Below are 18,708 nucleotides of genomic sequence, written 5' to 3'. Positions count from 1 at the left end.
GGCCCGCCACGCCCCCTCCGCCACACCTCTCCTCGCTGGCCACGCCCCCCGCCACACCTTCTCCCCCAACCCCCCCGCTCCCGCCGTGGTTCCGGGTTCGATCCCCGGGTCCGCCCGTTCTCCCGCCCCGGAGCATTGCGGAACGGGGCCCGGCCGCGACGGGGACCCCGTGGGGCTCGAGGAGAAACGGTGACCACGCCCGCCAGAGACGGTGCCGGGACCGGCGCCGGTGCCGACCTAACCGGTGCCGCCCCGCCCCGGCGCGCTCCCGCTGCCGCTTCTCCCGGCGGGGCCGCGCAGACCCGCCCGGCTCGGCGGGGCTCTCCGGTAAGCGGTGGGAGCAGGAGCGGGAGGTGGCGGGGCTGGTTCGATTCGGTTCGGTCGGGTTCGGTCCCTGTGCTGCCCGTGTCCCGCTCGCCTGCGAGCCCCTGCCCGTCGGTCCCGTTCCGTCCCGTGCTGGCACTGCCCGACCGGCTGCGGGAGCCCCGGTCCCGCTTCCCGCCCCATCCCGGGATGGGACCCTGGGGCAGCTGCACCGGCCCGGCGGCTCCTCCTGGGGCCCCGAGTACCGGCGCGGCTGAGGCCCCTTTTTCCCCCGCTGCCACCTCTGGTATCCCGGCGGGCTCGGCCCGAGACTGGAGGGTCCCGTGGACTCCGTGGTGCCCGTTCCTGGGTCCCCCAGCTCCTTCGTCAGGGGAGGAAGCAGCACTGCTGATTACTGGCACCCTCCTGGGACCCCTGCACCCTCTCCAGCCAACCTGCACCCGGGTCCATGGTCCCCTGTCTGGGGCGTCGCACCCCGGCCTCACCCCGTCACCTGCACCATCTGTGCCACTGAGGCGCGTGAGGCTCTGCTGGACCCAGCTCTTGTACTTCAGCCCTTGGCATCTCTTTATTTCCTAGGGGGTACCAGCACGACACGAAGCAGCTCCATGCCCCTCCCTCCCGGCTTCTGAGCCCGGCAGCAACCTTCGGCAGGTGAGAAACATGAGGCTGGGAGCAGCCAGCCATCCCACATCACCGGCTCCCTCCGAGCACAGGGAGCATCCTGTGGCTCTGCCCCATCCAGGCGTGTCCCCAGGGGTGGCACAGGGCTGTCTCCGAGGGGCTGGCGCCCGCCCGGCACGGTACTTGCCAGGAGCCGCCATGTGCCGTGCTGGGTGGTGAGTAGTGCTGCCCGCTTGCGAAACGCTGCCAGGGGTTGAGCAACGCCGGGCATGAGTCCAGCTCCTGCTGGTTTCCCACTTCCGCGCTGGTTTGGGCTCCCATGGCTCCGGAGCGGGGCCGCTCTGCCCAGAACCCACGGGGAGGGGGCAACAGGGCTGGGGTACACCAGGAGAGCCCATGGCAGCCTCTGAGTCGCTTGATACAGGCACAGACATGGACAGAGCCGGTCCCCAGGGACAAATAGGGCTGTTCCACACATCTCCTGGGGAGATCCCCGTGGTCTCTGAACCGGTGTCAGGACGCTGGATTGCTCCTGGAGGAAATTGTGTTGGCAGCTTGTTGGTGGTCCAAGGGCTGTGGGGAGGGGTCTATGCCCTGGCCCTCATCCCCATGCAGTGGCTCCGTGCAAGGGCTGCAGGGTCCCACTGTGGGATTCGTGGGGTGTCATGCCTTTCAGGGTCACTGCACCACTTCAAGCGCCTGCCAGGAGCGTGGGATGTGATTGCCCTAACAACCCTCCTGGCACCGGTATCCGCACTGCTCTGTGGGCAGCCCTTCCGTCCCGGCATCCACGGGGACTGGGGGCCAGGAGCTGGGCTGGCCCTGAGCCCAGGCAGGGGCTGTGCTGGATGGCCTTTGCCCTGTGCCCCTCACTGCTCTCCACCCCGGGTGCTACGTCCTGCCTGGCCTCATGTCCCCCACAGAGATCAGGCCCCTCCGGCCTCATCCCCCCCTTATGCCACTGGGCTGCTGTGGGTGTCTGCAGGTGAAGGTGTATTGTAGGGTCGGCTCTGGGGGGTCCTCGCACTGGTGAAGGGCAACCCGCATCTCTCTTACTCTCCCTGCCCTGCTGTGCCCCGTGCTGCTTCAGTGAGAGCTGTGAGAGCTGCGGGGTGGATACAGGGCTCCCAGGAACGGGACGGGGGTGCTTCTCCAGTGGCCCCCTGCCCGGGGACACCATCCCGGCGAAGGAAGGGAGGGAGCCGTGGGAGCTGCTGCTTGGCCGGGTCCCCGTGCCGGGCTGTGGGGCTGGGGGGGTCTGGCTGCCATCCCTGGCGCAGCCCCCGCAAGCGCACCCCTATCATTAGAGGGGACGGGTGGCCGCAGGGACCGGGCTGGCTGCCCGAGGACGCCAAGCTGGGGCTTGCCAGGGGCGCCGGGGCCGGCGGGGGGGGAAGACGGGCTGCCCCCAGCTCCTCCTCACTCTCTGCCCCACATCCTCCTGCCCCACAGCCCTCGCGTGTGGCACTGCCCTTGAGGAACACTGAGCATAGTGCGGTGCAGGAGAAGCTCTCACGCCTGCTCCTGCCCGCACTCTAGGGTCTGCATCTCCTCTACGTCCCCCCATGGCTGGCCGCTCCATGGGACAGGAGCGCGGCCTCTCCGCTGGCGCTTGGCCATTCCCGGCTGCCGGCGCTCACCGCTGGCTGCCCCCGTGCCCAGCGGGAGCCGCGGTGCTGAGGTGTGGCTGCCCGAGGAGCCGTTCCCGGACTTGGCACGGCCGCTCTGTTTGGATAAAGTGGCCTGGTGCAGCCTTGCCGAAACAAAGACTCAGCGCTGCTGCCGCTGCCGAGTTTTTTTTTCTCCTGCGCCGGTATAAATGCTCCCGGCAGCGGCCGGCGCTTGGCAGCTCTCGTCACATTGGGGCAGAGAACGGCTGCGCACTGCCCCACACCAGGCTGCACGGGGTGGCCCACGGGAGAGGGGGTCGCGCTGGACGAGAGCCCCGCATCATTCCCTGCTGGGGCGGGTCCCCATCCCGGGGACACGGGGCCGGCAGCCTCTGTGGGGAGCCCGCGGGAGCGCAGCTGGAGCCGCAGCCTTGCCGGGTCGGCGGGTGATGGGGTGAGTGGGGCAGAGCTGCCTGCTGGGGCCGGAGTGGGTGGGGAACAGGGAATGGTGCATCCAGGCTCACACCTCCCCGATAGCTTCGGTGGGTGAGTGCAGAGCCCTCAGCCCTGCCATGGGTGATGGTGTGGGGCTGTATCCAGCCCACCCCACAGACGGGGTCCCACAGCAGCCACCAGGACCAAGGGGTCAGTGCTGGTGGGTGTCCCCGGGGTGGCACATGGAGCCCAGCACCGTGGCACAGGGGCAGCAGACCCCCGTGAGAGGCAGCTGTGCCTGCCCCTTCCCAGGGCTGGGATGGAGATAGCAGTGGGGACACCCGGCAGGAGCCTCACACAGGGGTCAGGTGCCGTACTGGGGGTTGGTGCCACATAGAATCATAGAGTGGTTTGGATTGGAAAGGAGCATAATAAGATCATCTAGTTCCAGCCCTCCTGCCATGGGCAGGGACACACGTTGGGTCTGATGCTGCACAGGGGGCCCTGGCCTCTCCAGGGTTGGCCGGAGGGGTCGCGGTGGGGCTGGCAGCCATCAGGGAGCCCTGGACTGGACTGGTCATGCCTGCCCTGGCTGTCACCTCCCTCCCCACGGTGGTGGCACTGTTATGGGTGTGGGTACGGAGCTATGCAGTGCCGTGATTCATCTCCCAGATCCGGCGGTTTCGAGGTCACGGTACGGGGACAGGGAAGGATATTTTTGGTGGTGGCTTCTAAACTTACAGTGTCTAGAAAATCTCTGCCGGGGTGGGAGCCGTGCTGTGGGCAGCCTTGTCCCAGCCCAGCTCCATCCTACACTGTCCACTGCGGTGGTGGTGGGGTGCAGGGCCCCAGCTCCCTCTATGGGGTGGGCACTCAGGAGGTTCTCGGGGCAGGGGGATCTCCTGGAAGTGTCCCAGGGCAAGCAGGTGAACTGGGCAGGAGGGAGTGGGAGCAGCTGGACTATGCCATGAGGACCCCCTGGAGCACCCCACAGTTGGCAGCCTCAGTCATGGGGCATGGGTGCTGCCCAGGAAGTGAGGGACTGCAGGGGTTCTGTGTGGTCTCCTGCACTCTGGTCCTCAGGAGTGGGCAGGAGAGCCGCGGCACACTGAGGTTCCTCACCCCCTACCCCCCCAGCCTTGAGGACCGTTTTGGGGAGCAGGGAGCTGGGGCTCGTGCTCTGTCCATGCAGGTGGGGATCCAGTTTGTGGCCACCATGACTGCTGGCAGTGCTGGCCAGAGCCGGTCAGTGGTGCAGGGAGTGGTGCAGACCCTGGGCACCATTCGGGAGCGGATGCTGGTGCAGCCTCAGGGCAGTGCCAGTGCCTGGGCGGCTCTGCCAGAGTTGGCTTGTGGCTCCCATGCCTGGGATGTGAGCACCCTGAGGAGCAGTGGAGTGAGTATGGCTGTGCCAGACCAGGGACAGGACAAGGGGGAATGGCTTTAAACTGACAGAAGGGAGATTGAGATGGGATCTGAGGAAGAAGTTCTTCCCTGTGAGGGTGGTGAGGCCCTGGCACAGGTTGCCCAGAGAAGCTGTGGCTGCCCCATCCCTGGCAGGGTTCAAGGCCAGGTTGGACAGGGCTTGGAGCAACCTGGTCTAGTGGAAGGTGTCCCTGCCTGTGGCATGGGGGTTGGAAGTGGATGGTCCTTAAGGTCTCTTCCGACCCAGACCATTCTGTGATTCTATGATTCTATGGTTCTTTAGCAGGGAAACAGTGGGGCAAGTGTGGGGGTGCAGACCCCTCCTGGGGGAGCTAGCCCCATCTGGTGGTGGGCTGCATGGCCCAGGATCCTGGCGCCCCCCTTCCATGGGTCTCGCCATGCCAGGTAGGTTGAGGAGCTTGGGGCATGTCCACCTGGAGTCACGGGCATAGCCTGGCCTGCACCAGGCTCACCCCTGTGCAATGTCATCTGAAAACTGGGCACAATCAGTTCCTGGGGAGTGGCTGCCAGCTGGAGGGCTGGTGAGGGACATGGCATGTTCTCCATGTCACCCAGCCATGCACGGGCAGGGGGTGGCAAATGTGGCTCTGGCTGCTGGCCAGATGTGGTGCGGTGGTCACTGTCAGCCTCCAGCTGTTGGCACAAAGGTGTGTGGCACATTGTGTGTGTGTGAGATCCCACATCTGGACCTGTTCCTGCCGCTGCTGTCCCCAGCCCAGGTTTCATGGGTTGACAAGGTGCGGTGCTGCCCATGGCAGCCGGGTTCCTGTGCCACCAGCACTGGGCAGCAGGCTTTGGCTGGCCCCTCCATCCCTCGCGGGTTTGGGGTCAGTGCTGCTGAGGGGGATGCCCGGTGTGGACAGGCTGCCCGGGTTGTGGCATTGCCTCAGTTCCCACCTTGCTAGCGCGGCTTCCCCTCCCAGCCCACGCGATGCCGGCGGTGGGTCCCGGCGCAGCAGAGTGCCGGAGGCATACGAGCCCCGTGGGGCAGCCCCCATAGCGGTGTGGGGCGTGGGGCCGGGCCCTCTAATCGCCTCAGCGGATCAGGCAGGCAGGCCAGGGCCGGTCCCAGGAATGCGACTCCGGCACCGGTGGGAGCCGCCGAGCCGGCTGGCGCACAGGCGCTGATCGGAGCCAGCCGGTAATTAGCGGCGCGGCGTTGGCAGCCCGTGGAGGTATCTGCGGACCTGCCCCGCTTATCGGAGCGGCCTGTTCCCTCGCACAAGGGGCCATTGTGCTCCGCCGCCGGCCCGGAGAGGCCGCACTCGGGGCGCGGCGTGCCGCTGACACCTCAGTCCTCCCGCCGGCATGGCCCGTGCGTGTAGCCCCGACCCTGCTGCCCCGTGGCTGCGCCCGGAGCTGCTGAGGTGGTGGCACCGCAGCCGTCCTGGGCACCGACATGCGGCTCATGGGACCTGTCCCCTCGCCCCGCCCTTCCCATCCCGGGGTGCAGGAGCACGGCGGGGCAGGCGGGCACTGACCCGGCGCGGTGCCTGGGCAGCCGCGGAAGCTCCCGGTGCGGGCTGGCTCCAGGCTCCGTTCTGCAGGGCTTGAGAGAGCCGCTGCGCCGTTCTCGGCCGGCTGCCCAGTCGTGCCTGCTGGGTGACTCAGCCACCACCATCACCATGGAAAGCAGAAGTTGTCCTCCCCCCCCCGGTGCCCGTCACCCTTTCCAGCAGGGCCAGGCCACAGGCTCCCAGGCGCCGTGTGCCCTCTGCACCATCCTGCTGGGACCCACAGGGGCACTGTGGGCGTTGGGCTGGCGGGGCCGCGAGGGTCAGCAGGCTGGGAGCCCCCGTTTTTGAGTGATGGGCCAGGATCCAGGTTCCCCATGCTGAGAGGTGGTGAGAGTGTGGCTTCGGGCTGCTTCCCAGCTTGGTGTTCCCAGAGAACAATCCCAAGTGTGTTCCCGGGGCTCTAATCCCCGTGAGCTGCCAACGGGATTAAACCCAAAAAGCTGCTTAAGGCCGGGAGCAGTGAGTGCCTTCCCATGTCGGTCCCCTGGCACTTGCTGGCCATGGTGGCCTAGGGATGGGTGGGATGATGGGGGCACCATCCCGCGGGAAACTTGGCACAGCAGTGATGCCAGTGGGGCTCCTGCGATGTGGCCAGGATGGCACAAAAGGCTCTGTGTCCAACACTACTGACCCTCCCCGTGGGCTCTGCCCCCTCTCTGGTGCCTCAAAGCCCCCCATTCCCTGTGGCTGCTCACTGGCACCACGGAGCCCTTGCTGGTCCCAGTCTTCAGGTCCTTAGGTCTGGAGAGGATGCAGCTAATGGGGTGCCCTGTGCAGGGAGAAGGACCCCACAGCACCCCCGCTGAGTCACCCAGCACAGGCAGTTTGAGGGTCCCACCAACATTTGGGGAGGGGGAGCGAAAGCACCAGCTAATTCCCCCATAGTTCCAGTGCATTAGGTGCACTGGTGAGACTGGAGCTCTGCCAGATCAACTCCCTGCTACCCGTGCCATGGTGGGGGGCATGGCGCTATGAGGTGCCTACGGGGTGGGGGTGGGGGGGGTGGCCCTTTCTGAGTAAGGGGGGGAATTCTGGCTGCCAGCTCTGGCTGGCGGGTGCCCTGGGAGAGCGGTGTGGCAGGTCAGCTAATCTGCGCTCACTCGGCTGGAATGTGGATGTGCTGGCTCTGGATGGGGAGTGGGGATTAGGGAGCAGCTGGAGTCCGGTAGCACAGAACGTAGGAGAAGAGATGATCCAAGGCTGTGGTCAGGCTCAAGGAGCTGCGGACTCAGTGAGTCTGCAGCTCCTTGAGCCTGGCCACAGCCATCATGCCCATGGGGGACAGCATGGCAGAAGGGATGCTGGTGACGAGGATGGTGATGGTGAGCCATCCATGTGAGATGCAGTCATCCGTCACCACCCTCCTCAGTCCCTACCATCACGTGGGGCCACCTCCTGTGGCAATAAACCTGGCACACAAGTGCCGGAGGAGTCAGCCTGGTGCCTGGGGAGCTGCCGAGGGGCAAGTGTGGGGCGAGGATGGCCAGTGGGCAGGTGTGGGGGGCCGGGATGGGGGTGCTGGGGGCTGTGGCAGGGGCAGCTGCGGATGCTGCCCTCCCGGATCTGGCTCTTTGCCTGCACCCTGTGGGGCTGGGCTCATGCCTGGGGTCCTGCTGGGGACGCCAGGCCCCCTCCTGCTTTCCCGGCTCCGCTCCCCTCCTGGCGTTTGTCTTGGCCTCTGCTCTCCTGCTCCTGCCATCAGCCAAGACAAACCAGCCTGGGGCCAGCCCGGTGCTTTCCTCCGGGCAGACCTCGGTGCAGTGGTGGCACGCTGTGGAACAGCCCCTCGGAGCATCCCCGGCTGAAGCATTCCCAGCTGAAGCATTCCCCTGAGCGCCCATCTGTGCCCACAGGTTATGCTGCCCCGAGAGCGTCCCCTGAGCCCCCGTGAGAAGGAGAAGGGCTAAGCCGGCATCCCGGGGCACCGCGCCAGCACCATGACCCACTCCCAGGTATCCTCTGAGATCCACCACATCGTCTCCTCTGCCTTCCAGAGTGTAAGTGCTGCCTGCGGTGGGCACAGCCCCATGGCTGCCTGGGGAGGGAACTTGGGGGGCTGCACCCCTGCTGCTGCCCAGCTGGGTGAGGGGTGCCTTGGCACGGCCCTCCCACTATGCTGTGCCGTGGGGTGCCGCCCCATTGCACGGCCGTGCACAGCAGCCACCCCGGGATAGGCTGAGCCAATGGTAGGTGCCCTTGACGGGGCACAGCTCTGCCGGTGCCGCACATGGTGCCATGTGTGTGGTGCCACAGTGCCAGCGCCACGGTGTGGATCCGTGGGGCTTCCCAGAGCAGAGTTAATGATTAACCCTTTGCGTCGCGCTGCACGACCGCCCGGTGCCATTGGGCAAGTCCCCGTTGCCGCACACGTGACCGGCAATGGGACCTGCGGCCCCTTCCTCACGGCTCCATCACCCATGGATTTCCTTCTGGACTCCCGGGTAAGCCGCGGCCTCACCTGGGCTGCCAGGCTGGCACATCCCTCATCCAGAAACACACGTTCCCACCTTCCCCAGGGCTGAAGCTGGGCCTGAGTGTCCTGCGGGCGAAGGAGCATGCCGGGAACATGGGGCATTGCCCTGGGAAGGGGAGCTGGCCTGGGAGGAGCTCAGTAATCCAGGCTGGGGATGAGGTGGCGTTGGGTGTCACTGCGAGCACTGCTCTGGAGGAGCCAGGCCATGGGGGAGGTGGGGAGGTGCAGTGAGGTCAGGGCGGGGAGTTCAAGGTCATTTTGGGGATGGCAGGAACCTGGGGCTGGGGCGTGGGGGCCAGGAGGTGTTTTGGGGGGAGCTGCCTTACCGGGGCTTGAGGATGGAGACTGGCGAGTTTGTGGGGCACAGTGCAGTGGGCCAGGGGGTGCTGCGAGGGGGTTGCTGGGGTAGGGGAAGGGCCACAGCAGGGGCATGGTGTGAAGCTCACACATCAGCCTCGCACCATGGGGCTGTGGGTGTGATGGGACCACACAGGTCTGCCTGTTCCTTGTCACCCCAACTGTGGTGCCCCATCCTGGGCTGGGGGCTTTGGGGTCATCACATGGTGGGGAAGGAGACAAGGACATGACACCTGGGCCAGGATGTGCCGAGGTACAGGGGGCTATGGGGCTGTCCCCAGGGGGTGGGTGGCACCCCCACCGCTGCTGCCTGAGGGTGTCCCCAGCAGGGGATGGTATGTGGGGTGCCCCCATCCCCACCCCGGCCACCACTGGGTGGCACCGTCTTCCTTGTCCCACTTCTCCCGGTGTCCCCATCCCCATGTCCCCCCACCCGGGGGTCTGGTACCTACCTCATCCCGGGAGTCACAGAGGGGCCGTGGAGGGGGTGTCCCCTGTGTTGCAAGCACTGCGGGCAGGTCTGGGGGACCGGGAAGGCGGGTCGGCAGTGCAGTTCCAGCAGGGGCCAGGAAGGAGGGGAGGCAACGCGCCAGCATGGGGGCTGCTTTACCGGGAGGGGGTGGCCGTACATCACCGGGAGCTGCCGACCTGACCCCTACCTACATCCCCGAAGGGGGAATGCAGTGAGCACCGGAGAGGGGGTCACTGTGCGGCCACGAGCAGATCCGGTGTGGTGCGTTCCCGGGGGGGGAAATGTGCGATACCAGGGGGTGTGTGGGGTGTGTCAGTGCATTCCGGGGGGGGGTGGGGGTGGGGTGGTGGTGGGGGGTGCGTTCTCGGTGGGGTTAATGCATTCCCGGGGGTCGGTGCAGTGCCGGGGGGCATGGTGCATTGCCTGGCGAGGGGCGGGCCGGAGCCGGGCCGGGGACCGTGCATTGCTGCGGGGGTCAGAGCAGAGCCGGGAGGGGAGGGGGTGTGCGATGCATTCCCGGAGGGACCGGAGCTCGGCGGGGGGGTCGGTGCGTTCCCGGGGGCCCGTGCATCACCGGAGGAGGTGCGGCTGTGCGTGCCGGGGGCCGTGCATTGACGGGGGTCGGTTCGCTCCCGGGGGGCCAGAGCTCGGCTGGGGGGTCGGTCCGTACCCGGCCCCGGCGCCGGTGCTGCGGGCGCAGCCGGTGCCCTCTGCGGGCCGCTGTCACCTTGAGGCGGACGCGGGGCGGCTCCGTCAATATTTGGCGAGGCCGGAGAAGGAGCCGCCGCCCCCCGTCCACCGCCCCCCCCCCCCCCCGCCGCCCCCATCCCCAGCCGGGCCGGGCCGCGCCGCCCCGATAAAGCGCTGCGGGAGCTGCGGCGGGAGCGCGGCTCCGCCATGACTCAGGTAGGGACGGGCGGGGACGCGCTGCCCCCCCCCAACATCCCATCCCCCTGCCCCCCCCATCTCCGCAGCCCCGCACTCCCTGTACCATCAGCACCCTCCCCCTCCCATCCCGGGAGTCCCCCCCTTGCACCCCAGCACCCACAGCTGCGGTGCACCAGCAGCACCCAGCAGCTCCGGGGTGGAGGTACAGCACCGAGGCACCGCAAGCACAGGGTTTGGGGTACGAGGTGCGGGCATAGCACTAAGGGTGCTGGGGGTGCATAGGCGTGCACGGTAGCAGGGAATAGTGCTGGGGGTGCATGGCACCAGGGCATGGCGCTGGTGTGCTGGGGGTGCAGGGCTCTGAGACACGGCACTGGGGGTACATAAGGGTGCACTGCACCAGGGCATGGTACTGGAGTGCTGGGTCCGGGCTGACTGGGGAGCGCAGCATTTGGGGTGCTCGGGCACATGTAGGGGGAACGTGTCACCAGAGATGCGGGTCAGGGAGCTGGTCACTGGGTGCTAGGGTACTTTTCGGGAGACCAGAGCGCTGGATCGCAGTGCTGAGTCTGGGGGTGCTCTGGGCTGGGGCACAGCGAGTGCACATCCTTTGGGTGCCGTGCCTTTGGGGACCTCAGAGAGCCACCATCAGGGTGCACAGGGGGCTGGTGGTGTGGCAGGTGGTGGTGCTGGCTGCCCACTCAGCCCTGTACCATCCCACAGCCTGAGCAGGAGGCGCTGGGCGCTGGCTCGCCTGTTTTTGGGGAGGAAGAGGAGGAGAAGGACCTGAACAAGGCGCTGGGTGTGGAGCGCTTCGAGGAGATCCTGTGCGACACGCACCCTCGCAACGCTGAGGAGGCCGGGCGCAGCTATGGCGAGGAGGACTTCGAGTGTGAGTGGGGCTGGGGCCGCAGGCAGGCAGCGGGGGGGCAGCGGGCGGGCAGCGGGCAGGGCACCGACCCCGTGCTGTCCTCCACAGACCACCGCCAGTCATCCCACCACATCCACCACCCACTGTCCACGCACCTTCCCCCTGACACCCGCCGCAAGAAGGGGGTGCCAAAAAAGGTCAAGAAGAAGCACGCCCGCGCCTCTGTCCCTGGTGAGACCCCCACCATTGAGGAGGCCGAAGAGGATGAGGATGAGGCGTGCGACACAGAGACAGAGAGGTCGGCAGAGGAGCTCCAGCAGCCCGGCCCACCTGAGGCAGTGCAGGTGAGGCCAGGGCTGGGTGCGGGGGGCAGCCCTGGAGCTTTTAGGGCCACAGCCAAGGTGCCAGAGCCGATGGTGCCTGTGGCCAGGAGTCACAGCTCTACAGCAGCCAGTTCCTCCCATGCCCCGTCTCAGTTCTTCCTGCAGGAGGATGAGGTGACTGAACAGCGGGCCGAGGATCCAGTCCCCCCCCCAGTGCTGCCTGGGTCCCCCCTGAACCCTCGTGGGTCCACGTCCCCCAAGGAAGCCCAGGCAGGCAGGTGAGTGGGGCTGGGGTTGGGCAGCACTGGGGCTCGCCTGGGGCTTAGGGGGTGGCAGCCCCCTCTGGCTGCCCCACAGTGGGTCTGGGGGACACAATGGGGGCTCAACTCTGAGGTGGGAGCCTGCCTTGCAGCCCCAGTGCAGAGGAAGGAGAAGCAGCAGAGGGAGCAGCTGCCACCGCCGAGGCCGGCTCCCCCGGTCGCCCCATTGCCAAGTCGCAGCCAGGGCACCGCAGCTACAACCTGCACGAGCGGCGGCGGATCGGCAGCATGACGGGCGCGGAGCAGGACCGGTACCAGAAGGTGCCGACAGATGAGTCGGAGGCCCAGACGCTGGCCTCTGCTGACCTGGACTACATGAAGAGTGAGTGGGGGGCACCCTGCACCCCAGAGACTGTGCTGGCAGTGGCTGTTGGCACAGCTGGGGCCGAGCCATGTGCCAGGTGGCTGGAGCTGGAGGCAGCGGTGGTGCCTCTCCTGGGTGCTTGCAAGCCCCTGGCAAGTTGCAGCTCTGGGACTTCCAGGGCTCAGAGCTCCCCAGGGAGCACTGCCTGCAGCGGGGTCCCATGTGGATGGGCACACACAACCCTTGGCACAGGGATCTGAGGTGACCCTGGTGTGAGGAACCACCTCTGCTCCTGCTTGTCACCACTGGCACCAGAGAAGCAGCAGCTGTGTGACCCCCCAGTGCCACAGCCCTCACCGGTGCACAGATCCCATCCTCACCCCCTTGCCACACTGAGTGCCACGCTCATGGACCCTGGGGCTGTGATGGTCCTTGTCTGGCCTTGGTCCCTCTACTTCAGCTGCCAGCCTATGGCTCCCCATGACAAGTGCTGGGACCCTGGGCTCAGGGCTGTGAGCTCCACAGGTCACCCTCCCACCACCATCACTATCCTCCCTGTCCCTGACAGGTCACCGCTTCGAGGATGTGCCGGGGGTGCGCCGGCACCTCGTCAGGAAGAGTGCCAAGGCGCAGGTGGTTCACGTCAGCAAGGACCACAAGGAGCCCATGACACGGCACCGCAAGCAGGACCGGCAGCCCCATGAGGTGCGGGGACCCAGTGTGGGATGTTGGGCAGGGATGGGGTAGCGGCTGCATGGGTGCATCTCTGACTGACCAGGCCATGCTGTCAGGTATTTGTGGAGCTGAATGAGCTGGTGGTGGACAAGAACCAGGAGCTGCAGTGGAAGGAGACGGCACGCTGGATCAAGTTCGAGGAGGATGTGGAGGAGGAGACGGATCGCTGGGGCAAGCCACACGTGGCCTCCCTGTCCTTCCGCAGCCTCCTGGAGCTGCGCAAGACCCTGTCCCACGGTAGGGAGGCAGAGGCGGCCCCACGGACCCCTGGGGGGTGTGGGGGTCCCAGCTGTGCTTGTCTCAGCCCCCCCTCCCTGCCCAGGGGCCGTGCTCCTCGACCTGGACCAGAAGACGCTGCCAGGGGTGGCTCACCAAGTGGTGGAGCAGATGGTCATCACCGACCAGATCCGGGCTGAGGACCGTGCCAACGTGCTGCGGGCGCTGCTGCTCAAGCACAGGTTAGTATGGGGGGCACTGGCCCAGAGCCCCCCCTGCAGGCTCTGCTCCCTGCAGCCTTGGGGACCACACTGTCCTCAGATCACTGGCAGGGATAGCTCTGCCAGAGCCACCCCAGACTGCCCTGGCTTTGTCCCACAGCCACCCAAGCGATGAGAAAGACTTCTCCTTCCCCCGAAACATCTCTGCGGGCAGCCTGGGCTCCCTGCTTGTGCACCACCACAGCACCAACCATGTGGCTGAGGGCAGTGAGCCGGCTGTCACCGATCCCCTCATTGCTGGCCATGCCGTGGAGCACGACACACGGGTCGATGTGGAGCGGGAGGTGAGCTCAGCTCCCGTGGCTGTGCTACACCATCCCCAGCCCTTCCTCCCTGCCTGCATCACTCCTCATCCTCAGGAGGGGCCCTCACACCAGTCACATTGTTCCTCTGTCCCCACAGAGGGAGGTCCTCACCCCCACCCCCCCAGCTGGCATCACTCGCTCCAAGTCCAAACACGAGCTGAAGCTACTGGAGAAGATCCCTGACAACGCTGAGGCCACGGTGGTGCTTGTGGGTACGGAGGGGTGGCAGGGGGTGGGAGGGTGGGCAGCAGTTGGGGACCACGTGATGGGCTCCCACCATGGCCCCCTGTGCCCCACAGGCTGTGTGGAGTTCCTGGACCAGCCTACCATGGCCTTCGTGCGGCTGCAGGAGGCGGTGGAGCTGGATTCGGTGCTGGAGGTGCCCGTCCCTGTGCGGTTCCTCTTCGTGCTGCTGGGGCCCAGCAGCACCCACATGGACTACCATGAGATCGGGCGCTCCATCTCCACCCTCATGTCTGACAAGGTGAGAGGCCACATCCCCACTGGGGCCACAGGGCTCAGGGACCCGCAGCATCCCTGGGTGGGCACCCTGACCCTGCTGTCCCCACGCCAGCAATTCCACGAGGCTGCGTACCTGGCTGATGACCGCCACGACCTCCTCAATGCCATCAACGAGTTCCTGGACTGCAGCGTGGTGCTGCCGCCCTCTGAGGTGCAGGGTGAGGAGCTGCTGCGCAGCGTCGCCCACTTCCAGCGCGAGATGCTGAAGAAGAGGGAGGAGCAGGAGCGAAGGCTGCTGCTGGAGCCCAAGTCCCCCGAGGAGAAAGGTGCCAGCGGCGTGGGATGGGGCAGGGTGAGGGCCCCAGCCAGCAGGGTCTCACTGTCCATCTGTCTGTCCATGGGGCACAGCACTGCTAAAGCTGAAGGTGGTGGAGGGCGACAGCGAGGAGGAGGATGACGACCCCCTGCGGCGCACGGGCCGGCCCTTTGGGGGGCTGATCCGGGACGTGCAGCGGCGGTACCCCAAGTACCTGAGCGACTTCAGGGATGCGCTGGACCCACAGTGCATTGCAGCCGTCATCTTCATCTACTTCGCTGCACTGTCACCGGCCATCACCTTCGGAGGGCTGCTGGGTGAGTGCTGGGGGTGTGGGTGCCGTGTCCTGCCCCATGCGTGCTGCAGGAGGGAGCGGGAAGGAGCTGTGGGGCTGTGATGTTGGGGTTGAAGGGCTCTTTCCCACTGGATGTGCCTGAGCCTGTCCTGCCCGCAGGGGAGAAGACGCATGACCTGATCGGGGTGTCTGAGCTGATCATCTCCACATCGCTGCAGGGCGTGATCTTCTGCCTGCTGGGCGCCCAGCCCCTGCTCATCATTGGCTTCTCAGGGCCTCTGCTTGTCTTCGAGGAGGCTTTCTTCACGGTGAGCCCCGGGGACTGGAGGGGTGGGGGGAACATTCCTGCTGCTGTGGGGCAGACATCATCCCCAGCCCCACTGCTTCTCCCACTGCCCGGAGCTCTGCCCCAGCTCTGCTGACCCCAGTCTGTCTGTTCTGCAGTTCTGCACCTCCAATGACCTGGAGTACCTGGTGGGGCGCGTCTGGATTGGCTTCTGGCTCATCCTCATCGTGCTGGTCATGGTGGCCTTCGAGGGCAGCTTCCTGGTGCGCTTTGTCTCCCGCTTCACCCAGGAGATCTTCGCCTTCCTCATCTCCCTCATCTTCATCTATGAGACCTTCTCAAAGCTGGCCAAGGTGAGCTTGCACAGCCGGGGCCAGGGTGTCTCTGGGGGTGGGGCTGGTGGGACCAGACTGAGCCTTGCTGTGCCGCAGATCTTCCAGGAGCATCCCCTACACGGCTGCGTGCAGGTGAACATCTCAGAGGCAGAGGCATGGAGGAACAGCAGCACAGCCCCAGCCAACGGCACCGCCAGCCGCGCCGCAGCCAAGGTGACGGGGCAGCCCAACACGGCGCTGCTCTCACTGGTGCTCATGGCCAGCACCTTCTTCATCGCCTTCTTCCTGCGCAAGTTCAAGAACAGCCGGTTCTTCCCCGGACGGGTGCGTGGGGCAGGCGGGACGGCGGCACGGGTGCTGCTCGGGCCCTGGGGTGAGCCCAGCTTTGGGGGTACCGCTGAGCTGGGGCCGGTTGCGCAGTGGGGCTGGGGCTGGGCTGATGCTGCTCTTCCCCCAGATCCGGCGGCTCATCGGGGACTTTGGGGTGCCCATTGCCATCCTGGTGATGGTGCTGGTGGACTACAGCATCCAGGACACCTACACGCAGGTCAGTACCAAACACCCCCCACCCTGGGGGCAAGAATCCCCCACCCTGCACCCCCTGGCCCCCATTTGCCTGCTGCATCCTGGGTGCAGGTCAGTGGCTCCTGGCATTTGCGGCACTATCTGTCCCCACCACGGCTGCTGTGGCTCTTGGCCACCTCTGGCTCCAGCATCTCGCTTTTCATAGAATTATAGAATCAGACTGGTTTGGGTTTGAGGGGACCTTAAGCTCCTCCAGTTCCAACCCCCTGCCATGGGCAGGGACACCTTCCACCAGACCAGGTTGCTCCAAGCCCCATCCAACCTGGCCTTGAACACTGCCAGGGATGGGGCAGCCACAGCTTCTCTGGGCAACCTGTGCCAGGGCCTCACCACCCTCACAGGGAAGAACTTCTTCCTCACATCTCATCTCAGCCTCCCCTCTGTCAGTTTAAAGCCATTCCCCCTTGTCCTGTCCCTACCTGCCCTTGTCAAAAGCCCCTCTCCAGCTTTCTTGTGGGCCCTTTTAGGCACTGGAAGCTGCTCTAAGGTCTCCTCGGAGCCTTCTCTTCCGCAGGCTGAACAAGCCCAGCTCTCTCAGCCTGTCTTCCTCTTCCCACTTTGCTGGGAGCCCTTTGAGCCTGGATGCAGCAGGTCCCAGTGCCTCCATGGCTCATCCCATGCCCCAGCACCCCTTGCCATGGGAGAGCCATGGGGCAGGGGCAGAGCTTGTGTGTGCCCCCCAGCATTTTTCACTCCCTCCTGCAGAAGCTGAGCGTGCCCAGCGGGTTCTCGGTGACAGCCCCGGACAAGCGTGGCTGGGTGATCAACCCCCTGGGTGAGAAGAGCGACTTCCCCGTATGGATGATGGTGGCCAGCGGCCTCCCCGCCATCCTCGTCTTCATCCTCATCTTCATGGAGACCCAGATCACCACGTGAGCACAGCAGTAGTGGTCTGGGGGCCCTGTGGGGCAGCGCAGGGCATGAGTGGGGCAGGGTGTGCCGTGCCAAGCTGAGCTGGGCCATTCCATGTCCTGCTGAGCTGTGCCATGCTGTGCCGGGCTGAGCCATGCCAAACTGTGCTGTGCCATGCCAAACTGTGCTGTGCCATGCCAAGCCCTGTCAAGCCATGCCGACGGTCTGCCCTTGTGCCCAGGCTGATCATCAGCAAGAAGGAGCGGATGCTGCAGAAGGGCTCTGGGTTCCACCTCGACCTCCTGCTCATCGTGGCCATGGGTGGCTTCTTTGCCCTGTTTGGGCTCCCGTGGCTCGCTGCGGCCACGGTGCGCTCTGTCACGCACGCCAATGCCCTCACCGTCATGAGCAAGGCTGTGGCGCCCGGGGACAAGCCCAAGATCCAGGAGGTGAAGGAGCAGCGGGTCACTGGGCTGCTGGTGGCCGTGCTTGTGGGTAAGCACATCCCTGACTGCTGTGGGTGCCCTGCCCGCCCTGCTCCATCCCATGTGGCCATGGGGGGTTCTGGGCAGCTGTGGGGAGCTGTGATGGTGCAGGGAGCAGCACGAGGAAGGCTGGGGTGCCCTGAGCCCTGTCTAAGTGTCATGGCCATCCTGTCCCGCATGGGCACTAGTGACGCAGGACCCTCCCCAAGCATGGCCATGGGAGGTGACCAGGCAGGGAGGACTGGGCCAAGAAGCGTGGCTGACCCTGCTCTGTCACAGGCCTGTCCATCGTCATTGGGGACCTGCTGCGGCAGATCCCACTGGCCGTGCTCTTTGGGATCTTCCTCTACATGGGTATCACCTCCCTCAATGGCATCCAGTTCTACGAGCGCCTGCAGCTGCTGCTGATGCCCCCAAAGCACCACCCTGATGTCACCTATGTCAAAAAGGTCAGGGGGACCCAGGGGAGGTGTCCTAGGGGTGGGGAGCTCTGCTGGGGTCGGAGGGGGATGCAGGGGTCTGACTTGGCACCGATGGCTGCCTCCATGCAGGTACGCACGCTGCGCATGCATCTCTTCACCGGGCTGCAGCTGGCATGCCTGGCCGTACTCTGGGCCGTCATGTCCACCGTGGCCTCCCTGGCCTTCCCCTTCATCCTCATCCTCACGGTGCCACTCCGCATGTGCCTGCTCAGCCGCATCTTCACTGACCGGGAGATGAAGTGTGTAAGTACCCGCTCCGTGCCCCGCGCTGTATCCCTCATCCCCACGAATGCTCTGGTGGGTGATGGCCGGACCCCTTGCTGCCCACTCAGCTGCCATCTCCCCACAGCTGGACGCAGATGAGGCCGAGCCCATCCTGGATGAGCGGGAGGGTGTGGATGAGTACAACGAAATGCCGATGCCGGTGTGACCGTGTGCCAGCAGCGAAGCCACCCACAGCTGCAGGGATGTGCCCGGCCAGGCCCCTGCGCTGCTGCCCTGCACAGGACTGGGGGCAGCCGAGACAGGCACCCCACGCTCCCTGTGCCTTTGGGGGACCCTGCCAAAGAGATGCTGGTGCACAGCCTCGCCATGGTGGGACTCCCGCAGCCCTCCCACACCATGCAGGGTCCCATGTCCCCTTGGGGCACATCCTGACCTGGCCATGGGGCAGAGCCCCCCCAGCTACCCCCCAGCAGAGCTGCGGGTCCTGGCCCGGTCCCAACCCCTCTGCAGTCCCCGGCCCTGGGCTCCCGCCAGACAATCAGGTGTTGCCTAATCCCACTGTGTTTTATTTAACAGAGTAATCTAAATGGCAATAAACAGCTTTATAACTAGCACACCAGGTCGAGGGGTGCCCACGTGGTTGGGGCTGGAGGCGCTGGGGAGCCCCATGCAACCCTGCCCCATGGCTGCGTAAGGGCAGAGCTGCAGGCAGCAGCATCCCAGGCACCAGGTGCTGCTACTGAGGGGACCCCCATGGCAGACAGCCGGTGCCTGAGCCCTGGGCTGCCGGGCCGGGGGTCCCCTTGTGCTGTGCCCAGCGCAGGCTGGGGGCCGGCCACCGCCTTGTCCTAATAAACAAAATGGACTTTGCACACTTTTCACCG

General features: G+C 66.0%; 1 protein-coding gene across 4 annotated transcripts; it reads left to right on the top strand.

Moving 5' to 3' along the window:
- The first annotated feature begins 56 nt into the window (after window positions 1-56).
- SLC4A2 (solute carrier family 4 member 2) lies at window positions 57-18,694 on the top strand. 4 transcript variants are annotated; one of them, XM_061449673.1, is made up of 24 exons: window positions 57-327; window positions 904-978; window positions 7,810-7,953; window positions 10,870-11,038; window positions 11,126-11,361; window positions 11,494-11,618; window positions 11,753-11,982; window positions 12,533-12,669; window positions 12,756-12,936; window positions 13,022-13,157; window positions 13,297-13,480; window positions 13,599-13,713; window positions 13,801-13,985; window positions 14,076-14,289; window positions 14,372-14,596; window positions 14,734-14,882; window positions 15,019-15,213; window positions 15,292-15,519; window positions 15,653-15,742; window positions 16,486-16,652; window positions 16,874-17,127; window positions 17,397-17,566; window positions 17,669-17,842; window positions 17,949-18,694. In XM_061449673.1, the coding sequence occupies exons 3-24, from the start codon at window positions 7,894-7,896 to the stop codon at window positions 18,027-18,029; spliced, it is 3,705 nt and encodes a 1,234-aa protein (XP_061305657.1). In that variant the 5' UTR covers window positions 57-327; window positions 904-978; window positions 7,810-7,893; the 3' UTR covers window positions 18,030-18,694. The 4 variants fall into 4 exon arrangements, with proteins under 4 accessions (XP_061305657.1, XP_061305658.1, XP_061305656.1 ...); XM_061449674.1 differs by lacking the exons at window positions 57-327; window positions 904-978 and adding an exon at window positions 2,752-3,012; XM_061449672.1 differs by lacking the exons at window positions 57-327; window positions 904-978; window positions 7,810-7,953 and adding an exon at window positions 7,974-8,397.
- The last annotated feature ends 14 nt before the right edge of the window (window positions 18,695-18,708 follow it).

The sequence above is a fragment of the Pezoporus flaviventris genome, unplaced genomic scaffold (assembly GCF_033815535.1).
Source record: "Pezoporus flaviventris isolate CSIRO_AGI_PZ_B2104156 unplaced genomic scaffold, CSIRO_AGI_Pfla_v1 ptg000007l, whole genome shotgun sequence".
NCBI lineage: Eukaryota > Metazoa > Chordata > Aves > Psittaciformes > Psittacidae > Pezoporus > Pezoporus flaviventris.
The sequence above is the reverse complement of the archived record's forward strand: the minus strand, read 5'-3'. Positions and strand labels throughout refer to the sequence as shown.

Bases quoted from the DNA above. Each gene is read 5' to 3' on its own strand.
- SLC4A2 (XM_061449672.1), top strand. From the start codon at position 8,140: ATGGTAGGTGCCCTTGACGGGGCACAGCTCTGCCGGTGCCGCACATGG. The intron at 11,619-11,752 runs GTGAGTGGGGCT...CCTGCCTTGCAG, and splicing joins AAGGAAGCCCAGGCAGGCAG to CCCCAGTGCAGAGGAAGGAG. The intron at 13,714-13,800 runs GTACGGAGGGGT...TGTGCCCCACAG, and splicing joins GGCCACGGTGGTGCTTGTGG to GCTGTGTGGAGTTCCTGGAC.